This window comes from Pseudorca crassidens, chromosome 12 (genome assembly GCF_039906515.1).
Source record: "Pseudorca crassidens isolate mPseCra1 chromosome 12, mPseCra1.hap1, whole genome shotgun sequence".
Taxonomy (NCBI): Eukaryota; Metazoa; Chordata; class Mammalia; order Artiodactyla; family Delphinidae; genus Pseudorca; species Pseudorca crassidens.
The window spans coordinates 1512992-1528498 of NC_090307.1; the positions used below are offsets into that span (position 1 = coordinate 1512992).

Sequence of the window (15507 nt, forward strand, 5' to 3'; positions counted from 1 at the left end):
TTCCCTGATGCTCCAGTGGTTAGGACTCCGTGCTCTCACTGCTGAGGGCCTGGATTCAATCCCTGGTCAGGGAACTAAAATCCCAAAAGCTGTGCAACTAAAAAAAAAATAAAAGAGCAACCGAAACTGTCAAAATTGAGTCACAGAAAGAGAACAAGACTGAGAAGAGAGCAGCAGAAGCTCGACACCTGCAGGAACAGCAAGTCTAACACACTTGTCGCTCGTGTCCCAGAGACAGGGGTCTGCGCAGAAAGGAGGACGGAAAAGAGAAGAAAACCAGGAACCCACAGCTCCAAGAAACCAACAAACTCTAAGCAAGGAATGAATTTCAACCTTGGTACTACCTAAGTACAGGCAATGGAAGATGCCTAAAGAAACAAAATACTGCCAAGACTTATACATGCCAAACAGATTTAGTTTCCAGAAAGTACAATATTTACAATAAGGAAGGTTCCTGCTATTCACAGTAATTAACTGTAAGCTATGTGCAGTAGCTATTCCTATCAAATCCAACCCATCTAAGGAAAGTGACCAAATCCAGAGGATTCAATTTCCTTTCCCTTAACCAACTGCTTGGGTCCAAGGTCATTCTGAAGACCCTCAATCTTTCTTTACTCTCCAGTGAATATCAGCAAATCATGTAAGATAAAGCTTCTCTCATTCAGATAAATCATACGTATAACACAAAACAAACACCAAATGACCACAACCGTGATTTTGACTTAAAAAAAAAAAAAAAAAAAAGATGTATAGCAGTTTAGGAGGTTCTGAGCACTCGTGAGATCTGTTTCAGAGATCACTAAAAACACTGAGATCCGTTAAGTACTGTGCCCTCTGGTCCCACCTCTTGCCCGTTCCCCAGGCAGCAAAGGCCAAGCAAGAAGTCCAGAGGTGTCTTTCCCCTTCTCACTCTGCCGAGACACACAGGAACACTTCACTTCCCCCTCCCTAGGAAGGAACAATTCACTTCCCCTCCACCTTCAAAGGGAAAAGCTGAAGTGGACAGGCTGGTGTCCAAGGCTGGGCTAAGCCCACGTGAGTTCTACCAAAGCAGTATCTGAACAGCCTCCTGGGAGTCAGTCAGTTACCAAAAATGGATGTAGCTAACCCCACCAAGAGTTCTCGATTTCAAAGATTACTCACACGAGGGGGGTTTTAAAAACAGAAACAAAAAGGAAAGAGAAAGAAAAGAAAGAAAACCTAAGAGTCAAGCCAAAAGGAACATTTAAAACTATACCTCAAAAAGGTTATGTGCTAAGACACCAGAGAAATTACGTGGGCATAATTTTCAATGAACTTAGTAACGAAGAAATTATTTTAAAACATTATCAACACATTAATTAAGTTGGTATAAACAGAACTGTATCTACTGCACAGAAATGGCCACTACAGTAAATGATGGAATAATGACAGCAACACTCACCCCCAGAGCCGGCAGCCTCTGCGTGCAGCTCACCGCCACTTTCAGCTTCCAGTCAGTTTCACCATCGAGTTGATCAGTTCGAATAAAACATGAACCTTGGAATAAGAGAGGAAAAACTCCTAAGTTACAGGTACTTTAAAGCCACAATTCACAGCACAGTGGGATACAGAAATGATATATCTACAGATTCCCATTAACAAAAAATCCTTAAAAGTACTATTTATTTGACTCACAAAATGAGTCTGCTGAAAAGATAGAAGTCATTGTTTATTCACTTGTCTCCTAGTTGGTGTTCTAGACTATTAAGGTTTACTAGTAATAAAGGTTTACTTTATTTTAGAAAGACTACATTGATCATTTCTACCTTTAGCTTATGTTTTGATAATAACACAATAATAAGTAAATATACAAAAATACCCAAGAGTGTGTGATATAACTTTGCTAATAAAATATATGATGTACCACTATAAAACATATGCTCAATAATAAAAGCACAGCTAAAATGTTAAAGCCTGAAAAGAGCTACTGTCATACTCACAGCCCCATCCAATTTTAAACATAAAAAATATTAAATTACAAAAGTCCGTTTACTCTTTGCCCATGCTGTCACACCATTTCTTATAACGTATCCTCTTACACAACAGCAAAGCACAAAACACACACATACAGGGCAACCGTGCAACATTATTAATCAACCAAAGGAGTGGGAACACAAAATCAGGGAATCAGCTGAATACAAGGGAGCACATGCAGCAGTGAAAAAAAAAAAAAGCAAAGAAAGGAAGGAAGGAAAAAGAAACAGAAAGGAAAAAGAAAAAGAGATGAGAAAGGCCTCCATTTCTACTGAGAAATCTCTCTAGGATATATACCATCTAATGAAAAAAGCCAGGTGCACAACACTGGGAACAAAGTAACACCAGCTACTGGAGATCAAGGTGGGGAAAGCGTGAGTGAGTCTGTATGCGCGTGTGCAGGGAGGGACACTGCCCACAGGAAGGAAGGGGAAAGGGGAGGGACGGGCCAGAAGCAGCACCTTTGGGAGTGCATCCCATGTTACACTGTTCACTCTGAGATCATACATGATTCACAAAATTAAAAAGCCAAATCACATCAAACTTCAAAAAAGTGACCCCGAAAATATAAAAGGAATCAGATAAAACTAAGTAACAAATTAGTAGTTTAACCACATAATGAATTCAAGTGACTTTTGAGGTTTTTCAAAAATTTAACTGTAAAATAAAATAGTTGTAGAAAGCCACACAAGCATATGTACACCTTACAAATTACTACAAGATAAAAATCTTGTGCACAACTATGAGACCCCTTAGGAGATGCTGCATGTGCCCCGACCCCATTGCAGCCCCTTCCCTGCTTGTAAAGCAGCAGGACTGTCAGTTGTACGTCCCTGTGCAGATGTACATCCTTAGCACCACTGCAGAGCCCACTCTGGGAATGTCTGTAAAGTCACTTTTCACCCCAGGCCCTCCCCACCCCTCCTTCCAATTTGTCTGCTGAAAGGCTGGTTCTGCGTGTTGCTGACTGAACACTCAGGGTCCAGGCCAGCCTGCTCCCCTTCCCTCTGTGGGTCCTACAACGCTGGCTCCTGCACACGGAGCCCAGCTCAGACTCCACTGACCCTCAGCAATGCTGCCCTGCTTCCGTCCAGAGGTACAATGGCCTGCTCTTCTCTGATGCCAACAGCCCTTCATGCTTAATGCCCACTAGAGGTACCCGTTACTGCACCAGAGGGTGCAGAAGGCAGCAGTCTATCCTTCTTTTTCACCTTTTACCTGGAATAAAATGTAAAAGGAGAGGCCTCTGCTCTTTGGATCCAGTTGGCTCACCTGGTGGGAAAGTTCCTACAAGAAAGCACTGACTCCTGTTGTTATCTACCCACATTTCAAGGCAATGAACTAGTACCCTGCCATCCTCAGAAGGAGACCAATTAGGCATGTGTGTGTGTGTGTGTATGTGTGTTTGTGTGTGCTGAATGAGCTCCAGTACTTGAGGAGTTTCACTCCAATGCCATTACTATTATTATAGAGTCTCCAGCTGTCCCACCACTGGGGGACAATCTCCAGAGTTACCACATTATTAGATAGAAATGTCCAGTGTTCAAAAAAAAAAAAAAACAACCAAAAACAAAAACAGGAGAGTATGGCCAACTTAATGGAAAAAACTTAATCAACAGAGACTGTCCTCAAAAAAGACCTGACGGTAGTTCTACTAAACAAAGACTTTAAAGCAACTGTCTAAAAAGATGCTCAAAGAACTAAAGAAAGATGTGGAGAAAGTCAAGAAAACAATGTATGAACACAATGGAGATATCGATAAAGAGAGAGAAAACCCAAAAAGAAATGAAAAAGAAATTCAAGGGCAATGAAAATTTCACTAGAGGGAGTCAAAGGCAGATTTGAGCAGGCATAGCAAAGAATGAGCAAACCTGAAGATAGGACAATGGAAGTGATCCAACCTGAGGAACAGAAGGAAAAAGATGGGAAAAAAGTGAACAGAGACAAACGGACCCATAGGACACTGTCACGTGGACCAACATATGCACTGTGGGAGGCCCAGAAGGACAAGACAGAGAAGAAGGAACAGAGAGAATATCTGAATAATGGCTGAAAACTTCCCAGATTTGATGAAAGACATGAATATAAACTCCCAAGGACCCCACCAAAATCCAAGCACAGAGACACGTTCTTTTGTTGCACTTTGCAGATGCTATGTTCTTTCACAGATTGGAAGTGTGTGGCAACCCTGCATCAAGCAAGTCTATCAGGGCCATTTTTGCCAAGAGCATTTGCTCTATTTGCATCTCTTTGTCACATTTTGGTAATTCTTGTAATATTTCAAACTTTTTACTATTGTTATATTTGTTACGATGATCTGTGATCATTGTTCTTTGATTTTACTATTGTAGTAAAATTGTTACTACAAAGACAAAACTTATTGTTTTTGTTTTGTATTTTTTAATTAAGGTTGTACTTTTTTTTAGACATAATGCTACTGCACACTTAACAGACTGAAGTATAGTGTAAACATAACTTTTACAAGTACCAGGAAACCATGCCTGTAATATGAACTCAAACAGACCCACACCAAGACACATTATAATCAAACTTTCAAAGACAAAGAGAATCTTGAAAACTGCAAGAGAAAAGAGAATTATCATATACAAGGGATCCTCAGTAAGATAACCACCAGATTGCTCATCAGAAAGAGATGGAATTTCTATGGAAGCCAGAAGGCAGTGAACCAATCAACTCCAAGTGCTAAAAGAAAAAAACTGCAACCAAGTATCTTCAATCCAGCAAAACTGCCCGTTGAATGTGAGGGAGAAATCAAGACATTCTCAAGTAAACAAAAGCTGAGGAAGCTGGTGACCACTAGACCTGCCCTGCAAGTGCTCAAGGCAGTCTGGTAGGTGAAATGAAAGGCCAGTAGACAGTAACGTGAAGCTGTGTGGAGAAATAAAGATCTCAGTAAAGGTTACTAATGCATGGCAATTATAAAAGCTACTATTATTGTAAGAATGGTTTGAACTGCACTTTTTCTACACGATTTAAGAGATTAATAAATTTAAAGAAATTATTAGTCTAAAAGCCAGAATTACTGTAACTTGGTTTGTAACTTCTAATCTTGTTTTCTACATAATTTAAAAGGTTAATGCATTTAAAATAATTATTAGTTTATGTCTTGGGAACATAGTGTATGAAGATGTAATTCTGTGACATCAACACCTGAAAGGACGGGGATAGAACTATAAAGGAGAAGAGTTCCGAATATACACAAAAGGGAATGAGAAAGGAATTTAAATATTTTACTACGAAATATCAACCAGAAAAGACAGTAATGTAGGAAATGAAGGAAAAAAAAAAAAAGTTGTAAGGCATAAGGAAAACAAACTGCACAATGAAAGAAGTTGCTCCTTATCAGCAATGACTTTAAATATAAATAGGTAAATAGGTAAATATTATTCAGACTCCTACCAAAGACAGAGACTGGCAGAATGGACAAAGGCGCGATCCAAGCACATGCTGTCTGCAAGAGACTCACTTTAGATACAAAGATACAAAGAAGCTGGAAGTGAAAGGATGGAAGAAGATATTCAATGCAAAACAGTACAGCAGTTTCTAAAGAAGTTTTTAAAGAATTACCATATGACCTAGCAATTCCACTTCTGGGTGTAGGCCCAAAAGAACTGAAAGCAAGGTCTGAAAGAGACATTTGTGCACTCATGTTCATAGCAGTATTATTCACAATAAATAAAACATGGAGGTGACCCAAGTGTCCACTGATGGATGGATAGATAAGGAGAATGTCGTATATACATACAATGAAGTATTATTCAGACTGAAAAAGGACAGAAATTTTACAATATGCTACAACATGGATGAACCTTTAGGACATTACACTCAGTGAAGCAAGCCAGTCACAGAAAGACAAACACTGTATGAATCCAGTTACCTGAGGGTCTTAGATGGTCCAATTCACAGACAGAAAGTGGAATGGTGGCACCAGGGCTGGGGCTTATGTGTATTTTATGTTACGTGTGTTTGAACACAGTAAAAAAGAAAATAAACAAATTCACTTCAAAAGTAAAACCATTCACCAACCTTGAAAAAAAATTACTATAATGCTACAGTAATCAAGACAGTGTGGTATTGGTGAAAGAGTAGACATAGATGAAGGGAATAGAATATAGAGAACCTTTAAATAGAACTCCATAAATATAGTCAAGTAATCTTTGACGAACTAGCAAAGGCAGTACTATTGAGCAAAGATAGCCTTTTCAACAAATAGTGCTGGAACAACCAGACATCCATACACAAAAGAAATGAATCTAGTCACAGACCTACACCCTTCATAAAAAATTAACTCAAAATAGATCACAGACTTAAATGCAAAACTATAACAGTCCTAGAAGATAACCTAGGAGAAAACCTAGATGACCTTGGCTATGGTGGTGCCTTTTTAGATACAACACCAAAGACGTGATCTATTAAAAAAAAAAAGCAAAAACTGATAAACTGGACTTCATTAAAATTTAAAACTTCTGTTCTGCAAACATATCAGCAAGAGAATTAGAAAACAAGGCACAGACTGGGAGAAAATATTTGCAAAAGACACATCTGATAAAGGGCTATTATCCAAAATATATAAAGAACTCTTAAAACTCAACAATAAGAAAACAATCCAGTTAAAACATGGGCCAAACCAGAACAAAGAAGATACAGAGATGGCAAATAAGCATATGAAAATATGCTCCACATCAATCATCAGGGAAATGTAAGGTAAAACAACGAGACGCCACTCCACACCTATGAGAATGGCCAAACTCCAGAACACTGACAACACCAAGGCCTGCGGGGATGCGGAGCAACAGGAACTCTCATCATTGCTGGTGGGGATGCAAAATGGTGCAGCCACTTCGGAAGACAGTTTGGTGGTTTCTTACAAAGCTAAACATAATCTAACGATACGATCCAGCGATTGCACTCCTTGCCATTTACCCGAAAGAGCTGGGGAACTCATGTCCACACAAAATCCTGCATGCAGATTTTATACGAGCTTTATTCATAACTGCCAAAACTTGGAAGCAACCAAATGTCCTCCAGTAGGTGAATGGATCAACTATGGTAAATCCAGACAATGGAGAATTATTCAGCGATACAATGAAATGAGCTATCAAGTAATGAAAAGATAAGAAGGAACGTTAAATGTTTATCACTAAGCAAAAGAAACCACTCTGAAAAGGCTGCATACTGTGTGGTTCCAACTACGTGACATTCTGGAAAAGAAAAAAGCCACGGAGACACTAAAGAGATCTATGGCTGCCCAGGATGGAGTTGGGGGTAGAGGTAAATGGGCAGAGCACAGAAAATTTCTAGGACAGTGAAAATCCTCTGTATGATATATATAATGATGGATGTCATTATACATTTGCCAAAACCCATAGAATGTACTACACCAAGAATGAATTTTCATGTAAACTATGGAATTTGGGTGAGGATGATGTGTCAGCGTCAGTCCATCAACTGCAACAAATGCATCATCTGGTGGGGGATGCTGATGATGAGGGAAGCTACGCAGGTGTGAGGGCATGGGGCGTACTGGAAATCTCTGTACCGCCTTCTCACTTTTTTTTGTGAACTTAAAACAATAAAGTACAGGGCTTCCCTGGTGGCGCAGTGGTTAAGAATCTGCCTGCCAATGCAGGGGACACGGGTTCGAGCCCTGGTCCGGGAAGATCCCACATGCCACGGACCAACTAAGTCCGTGCGCCACAACTACTGCGCCTGCGCTCTAGAGCCCGCGAGGCACAACTACTGAGCCCGCGTGCCACAACTACTGAAGCCCGCACTCCTAGAGCCCGTGCTCCACAACAAGAGAAGCCACCGCAATGAGAAGCCCATGTTCCACAACCAAGAGTTGCCCCTGCTTGCCACAACTGGAGAAAGCCTGCACGCAACAATGAAGACATAACACAGCCACAAATAAAAATAAATATAATTTTAAAAAATGTACAAAATAAAAAAAATTTTTTAAGAAACATATTCAGATTAACACAGAAAATATACACCAAACATATTATACAAACTTTTTTCTTTGCAGGAAAAGAACACTGCAAATAACTGAAACTGCACTACAGAAATTCACATTTAAATTTATATTTGAACACCCGCAAAGATGGAGACTACTTTCCATTGTACTTTTCTCGTATCTGTATTTCCGAGCTCCCCTTCCCCTGTCTATCAGTGTTTGCTCCTATCCATCAATTTCATGTAGAATTATACTACTGATCAGCGCAGTTCAGCACCAGTGTTGCTCTGGTGAACAGCTGACTGCAAACGTGGTCCTGCAGTAGAGCTCACACTGCATGTCCTCTCCACTTCAGCAGCTAATTTCATCAACAAGTTATCTCATGGCCTTTTCCCTTTTATCCAGAGGAAGAGGTTGCCGTATGCCAGGTCAGCTTTCAGTAGTGATCACTACAGCAAAACAGAAGCATTAGACGGTGGGTACCCCTCCAGGGTGAGGCCCTGGCCTTCGCCTGGGAGCTGCAGGGAGATGGAGGCCCTGATTTCTTGGCTGCACTGGTCTAGAGCAGAAGCTTCCTTCACATGGAACTGGGGTAGGTCATGGCTAAAATTCCACAGGATCAATCTGTTCTTATCAAAAAAGATCTCTGAAGAATATTAAAACAATTACTTTCAAAAGATATACAACTGAATACTGAAGATTTATTTTAGGGATTTTCGTGGATGAAACAATCCTCTAGTGATTTTCAACCGGGGCGATTTTGCCCTCAGGAAGCGTCTGGAGACTTGGTTTTCACAGTAGGCGCTGGGGGTGGGGGCTGGAAGGGTGCTCCTGGCACCCGAGGAGTCGAGGCCAAGAATACTGCTCAACACCCTGCAGGGCAGAGACAAGCCACCACTACAAAGAAATAAATACCAGGCCCCAAACGTTAACAGTACTGAAGGCAATTCAAAACTTAAAAGCTGGTGTAGCAGTGGGAAGAGCCAGTCTTGGGCTGAGCACTGCCTTATAACCCACTCACTGAGCTCCCTGTCCAGGTACTTCACCTTATGAAGGTTTTCATGTGCACAGTGGAAAAAATAAGACTTACTTTGGAGTGGTGGTGTAAAATTTGGAGGAAAATCTATTAAAATCTGCCAGCGAATGGTATACACCAGGAACTTATTAATTACTTAGCTAATTATTTCTGAAATTTGGGGAACTAGCTAAGGTAGCTATGTAAGAACACATCTTTACACAGCTTAGTCCAGTGCACCTTTTGCACAATGTTCTAAAACTAAAATGGGTCCATGAGAATCCACATCCACCCCTAGAAGAAATGGACCCCTGCACATCTGTAAGCATTTCCTTGCTCTCTTACTCTGCGTAAATACCAAATACTTTTCTCTTGGAGCCAATGCACTTTCAACTAATTACAGCCACCAGCAATTCAGCATCTGAAATGCGCCCCACTGATTCCTTAACCAAGTGCATTTAATCCTTTTAACTACCGATGGCACAGGCATTAGTGTTGCCAACATGAAACTAGGAGATTCATACAGGTTAAGTCACTTCTGTAAGACATAATAAGATAGAGAGCTAAGAAAAGATTTTTCAATCACCTATTTTATCAGTTGAAGATATATCTATGAGACCTTCATCTGATTTCATGCACTTTGAAAAATATATCTAGTTATGTAAATAAATTTTCTTATGTATTACTTGTCAAAAGATTTATGGGCTTCCCTGGTGGCGCAGTGGTTGAGAGTCCGCCTGCCGATGCAGGGGACACGGGTTCGTGCCCCGGTCCGGGAAGATCCCACATGCCGCGGAGCGGCTGGGCCCGTGAGCCATGGCCGCTGAGCCTGCGCGGCCGGAGCCTGTGCTCCACAACGGGAGAGGCCACAACAGTGAGAGGCCCACTTACCACAAAAAATAAAAAATAAATAAATTTAAAAAAAAAAAAGATTTATGATAAGGAGAATAACTGGTTTCAACTAAAAAGGAGTACTAGGAAATTTGCAGTATCCATTATTTTACACTTAAACCTTTTACTCAAGATTGATTTTTTTTTCCTCTTAAATATATGCATGGTTATATATATCTGTATGTGTGTGTTTTATAAAGTATAAAAGCAACTTAAAAGGGATTGGATTCTAGATTCTGTATGACACAGACTTTGAGACATCAATGCCAACAGCTCTGCTCCAGGTTTGCTTTCTAACATAGAAAATAGGAAAAGGTGAGAATATCTACAGTCTCTTAAGTTTCAAACATTTTGTGTTTCTAAAAGTGAAACTAATACCTTATGTAGATGTCTATAAACTTATTAAACACTGGAAACAATATACTTGCCATTCTTAAAAGTAAAAGGGTATGCCTCATGTTAAATAATTACACACTATTTTTACAATTTAGAGGAAACTGACGTATTACTTATCTTCAAGTACAATTACATTACTAGGCTCACAGTAACTGATATGATTTAAAGAGACAGAGAGAAAGACAGAGAGAGGGAATGAACTGCAGCAAAATCAGAAGTATGGCCAACTTGACTTGTCTTACACAAAGTATATCTAGTAATTTTTCACAGCAAGCACTAGCTACAACTGATGTCAGTTAAGGCTCGGTAAAAATGAATTATTAAATTGGTCTGCTTATATCCTATTACTGACTTCTTATGAATACTTGATTTTATTTGGTATAATTGACAAGAGTTGACAGCAAAGGACAGGTTTAATGACAATCAAATGAAGATCAACTCGTGTATATGTCACCTAGGAGAGCCGCATCAAGTGGTGATAAAGTAATTGATGGGACACTGTGACACAGGGCACATGAGTCTGTCATATGTTGTAATAAGTTACCCTGTAATATTAGCAGACTGCCTGCAACAGCTCACAAATCCAATAGGTCTGAAAGAGATAGCTACAGTATGTGCCCAAGAAAAGAAAAATAGACATTGACTTTGCATATATAACACCAGATCGTTTGCCATTAAACTTAATTTCTAAATCATTTATATGGCTTAATGACTCTGCATGAAATTTTTAAGCTGGTGGCAAGATGAATAGCACCACGGAGAGAATGTGGATGAGTACAGTGTCATTTACCTACCCCTCGCCCTCTAACAAGTGACAGCTGAGCTATTGTAATATGTCCCAAACACTTAAACGATAATGCCATCACTTAGGAGGCAAGTGAAAAAGATATTGGCATTTATAAGAGATTGATGAAAATTAGTTCTAAAGCATTAATTTCTCTTAATACCACTAAAAGAATTGTGTGCATTCAGGAGATATTTGATCTGAATTAAGAAACTGATGAAGCAATTGATTAATTGGAATTTAAGCCATCAGTCACCAGATCCATCAACAGCCTCATTTACATTCTAAACAATCAACTGACGGCCCAACAGAATACCCTGTATTAATACACAGTCAATATGATGCCACGAAGAGACTCACTGAGCTGTACTGACAAACGCCCAGTGGCTATCGTCCAAACTCAACACGCTGCGTAGATTTAAGACTTTCACACTGGCTAGGGTTTAGAGATTCTTACTATAACAGACAGTGTATTACCAGGGTTTTCTGAACTGAAACTGAAAAATAATAAAGTAATATTAACAGTGTTAGCAGATACATAAAAAATTCTAAACATGTAAGTTTAAAAACAAGGCTTTAATTTAAAACCTTAAATAATTACGTAAAGTCACACAAACAGAATTTCTAAAGCTAAGAAACCTTGATTGAAAGCAGTGTTACGACACATTTTACACAGCTGGGAAGCCGTCTGGTCCATTTTATAAAGAGAAGAAAAATATCATGAAACAGTAATCTGACATTTAGTATCTCCATAAGAGTAACAGTAATTGTTTTAACAATTTAAATTTGACAGAAAAAAATCATAAAACTGAGGAATATAATAGAACCACAGGTTAAAACAGATGACAGTAAGGTCCTAAACTTGGAGCCATTAATAACCTTCCAGGAATATGTTAAATAGTAAAAATTTAGCATACGTGTATATTATGTACATTTTTCTGAGGAACAAAGTGATAATTCTTAAGATTCTCAGAAAGACCCATGACCTCCAAAATATTAAATATCATTACCCTACAGAAAGAAACTGTCCCTACGACATAGAATACAAAGCAAAATTTGAGGAAAAAAACATTTTTAAAACATAATCAATTTGGATATAACGTTATTTATCTGTAGTTGGCACATCAGAGAGTATCTCACTTGCCTAATTCTCTAATATTCTCTGCATGTTTTGCTATCTTATTACGCCATAACAATGATACGGTGGCTGAAGAACAATTTCTGAAACTTCAGCAAACATTTACTAGCCCTCAGAGTCTTCCTCTGAAAAATGGACACTTCTAACAACCTTCCAGCTTTGAAGAGATGGATTTGTCCACACTTTGTCTCCTCACATAGTCTGTATACTCTATTTCTTCTACGTTAATTACCTAAAGCCATTTCCACATTGAGCATGATATTCTTAATCTTACATATATTCCTACCATGATCACTACAAGGGCAATTAAATATAAATGCATCTCCCGGGATTTCCCTGGCAGTCCGGTGGTTAAGAATCCGTGCTTCCAGGCTTCCCTGGTGGCGCAGTGGTGGAGAGTCCGCCTGCCGATGCAGGGGACGCGGGTTCGTGCCCCGGTGCGGGAGGATCCCACATGCCGCGGAGCGGCTGGGCCCGTGAGCCATGGCCGCTGAGCCTGCGCGTCCGGAGCCTGTGCTCTGCAACGGGAGAGGCCACAGCAGTGAGAAGGCCCGCGTACCGCAAAAAAAGAAAAGAAAAGAATCTGTGCTTCTGGTGTAGGGCACACGGGTTCGACCCCTGGTCGGGGAACTAAGATGCCACATGCCAAGTGGTGCAGCCAAAGAAGAAAAAAAAGTGTCTCCCAAATGCAAACTGTTTGTCGCTCATTACACTGAGTACGCTTACAGACACAGACAGAGATCACAGATGAGCAGGGACGGCGGTGTGAGCATCTCTGAAAACCCGTTCCTCCATAACTGTACTGGCAACATAAGCAGAAACTGTCTAAAGCAACTTTTTCAAAACTCTGGAAAACAATCAAAGACTTGCAACAATCCCAGGTGCACTTATTCAAGAAACACGGCTAAATCTAGCTGTGAGTGAGATGTGCGGTGTTTTGACTTGTCCCTTTGCCAGTACCCTGCCCCCAGTCAAACTCCACAGTAGCTGAGCAAACCAATGGTCTGGTAGCCACTGAGGGGAAGAAACCAGGGCTAGGACTCCCCAAACCCCATGCCCAGACAACTGTAACCACCTGATCAGGTAGAGCTTGTCTGGATTTGACTCAACCCACAGTTCATTCACTGAGAATGTGTTTTCCCTGGAATGTTTGTCAAAAACAAACAGTGGCCATTGTTTAATGTCACAGCTACCTTGGGTGGTGGTTAAAGCTGGGGTAAACAACAAGCTGACCAAAAAAATTTAAAAGAAAAATCAGATAACAAGGAGCAAAAGCTCTATCATATTCCCAAGAGCCTAGAAGGCCACCTGCCAGTGCAGGGCTGCACACAATGCCCTTGAAAACCCGAGAGGCCCGAATCTCTCACACCTGGCTGACTCTGAGGCTCTGTACAAGCAAGTGAAGGCAAAGGCAGAGTTTTAACTGCCTGACACAGCTCTGCAGGTGTTAAGGGAACACTAGCTATTTGTAAAAGATAAAACTTGCAACTCTGGTACTTAATAATACTTCTCTGTCATACAGAGTCCACTTGGTGACAGAATGGGAGGGGAGTCTGTTCCACACAGACATTAAGGAACCTAAACTGAGGGAAGCTCTGCCATCTTCAACAGGCAGCTTCCAAGGTTACCCTGGTCATGGACACATAGCCAGTACAGGGAAAGCCGAGGCTGGAAGTGGTACACATGACTTTCAGCCACCCTCCTTCGGCCATACCTCAGGGCATGGCCCCATCTAACTGGACAGGAAAGGGAAATGGACTGGAAAAGTAGTTCTCCAGTCTCCACCCTATGGGCAAAACGAAACCACACATTAAACAGCACACAATAAAGTAAAGGTATCAAGTGTACAGAGGTCACTTGATTATTAGGTGTAACTGAATTCTGCTGTTAATGGCAGCCTCATCTTACGATGTAAGTAATCATAACTACAGTTGGTGAAAAGAGAAAACATTTTTCTTCTCTCTCATGACTTAAAATGTCCTTTTAAAGAAACGCTGTTTAGGAACTTTGCTGGTGGTCCAGTGATTAAGACTCCTCGCTCCCAACACGGGGGGCCCGGGTTCGACCCCTGGTCAGGGAATTAGATCCTGCGTGCCACAACTAAGACCTCGCATGTGGCAATGAAGATCCCGCATGCCGCAAATAAGACCCGGCACAGCCAAATAAATAAATTTTTTTAAAAATACAAAAAAAACCAAAAAACCCCCACTGTTTGTAAATGGAGAAAAAACTAAATCAACAACTCTAAATTTTAACCATGTCCTTTCTAGAGTTTTCATGCTACAAACAATAATACATATGCCAAGCTTCCCATAAAAATATTGCTCATTTATGCAACAAAGTCAGAAATATAAGGCAGAAGGAACTTTGGATATTACTTGACAAACCTCTCATCATTTTAGAGATGATGAAAATGTATGACCACGTGGCTAGGTCATATAATTAGAAATTGGTCAAAGCAGACTAGATTTTAGGTTTCCTGATTTCCAACCAATGGATTTTTTTTCCTTGACCACATGAGGCTTCCTTCTCATTACCCCTTTTGCACCTTCTTCTTATTGTTTAAAGCTCTGGTCATATAAGTATCATTTTTTCTGTGAAGCCCATTTCAACTCACCTAGGCAAATTGTCTGTTCCCTCCCATTACTCCTACATGTCTTTTATTTATTTATTTGTTTGTATATTTATTTTTGGCGGCATTGGGTCTTCATTGCTGTGCATGGGCTTTCTCTAGTTGTGGCAAGCGGGGGTTACTCTTCGTTGTGGCGCGTGGGCTTCTCATTGTGGTGGCTTCTCTTGTTGCAAAGCACGGGCTCTAGGCACACGGGCTTCAGCAGTTGTGGCATGCAGGCTCAGTAGTTGTGGCTCGCGGGCTCAGTAGTTGTGGCTCGCAGGCTCCAGAGCACAGGCTCAGTAGTTGTGGCGCACGGGCTCAGTTGCTCCGCGGCATGTGGGCTCTTCCCACACCAGGGCTCGAACCCGTGTCCGCCCCATTGGCAGGAGGATTCTTAACCACTACGCCACCAGCAAAGCCCTCCACATGCCTTTTAATATTTATACTATCTATACAATCAGAGTATTGCTAATCGTCAATGTGTGTACTTCCATAAATAAGTAGATCATAAACTCTTTGAAGAGAGCAACTCGGTTTTACTCCCTTTTGTATTCTAAGCAACAGGTAGTGCCTGGCATATAGTAAGTGCTAAATAAATGTTTGCTGAATGAGAAATAAAAGTGCAAATGCAGAATAGCAATCAAGTTTTGAGGAACATCACCATCTATTTGGATATCAAAATGGATTCGAATGAAAACTT

The 15507-nt window shown here is 40.5% G+C and overlaps 1 protein-coding gene across 5 annotated transcripts in view; it reads right to left on the minus strand.

Annotated features, from left to right (window-relative positions):
- The window catches only part of ATP9B (ATPase phospholipid transporting 9B (putative)), a 217405-nt gene that overhangs the window by 140571 nt on the left and 61327 nt on the right, over positions 1–15507 (minus strand). For all 5 annotated transcript variants that reach the window (XR_010932969.1, XM_067698791.1, XM_067698793.1 and 2 more), the window contains exon 8: positions 1424–1518. Coding sequence is in view for 4 of the 5 variants with exons in the window: in XM_067698791.1 (XP_067554892.1) it covers positions 1424–1518 (95 nt within the window). In the remaining variant the exon portion in view is untranslated. The remainder of the gene's footprint in view (positions 1–1423; positions 1519–15507) is intronic.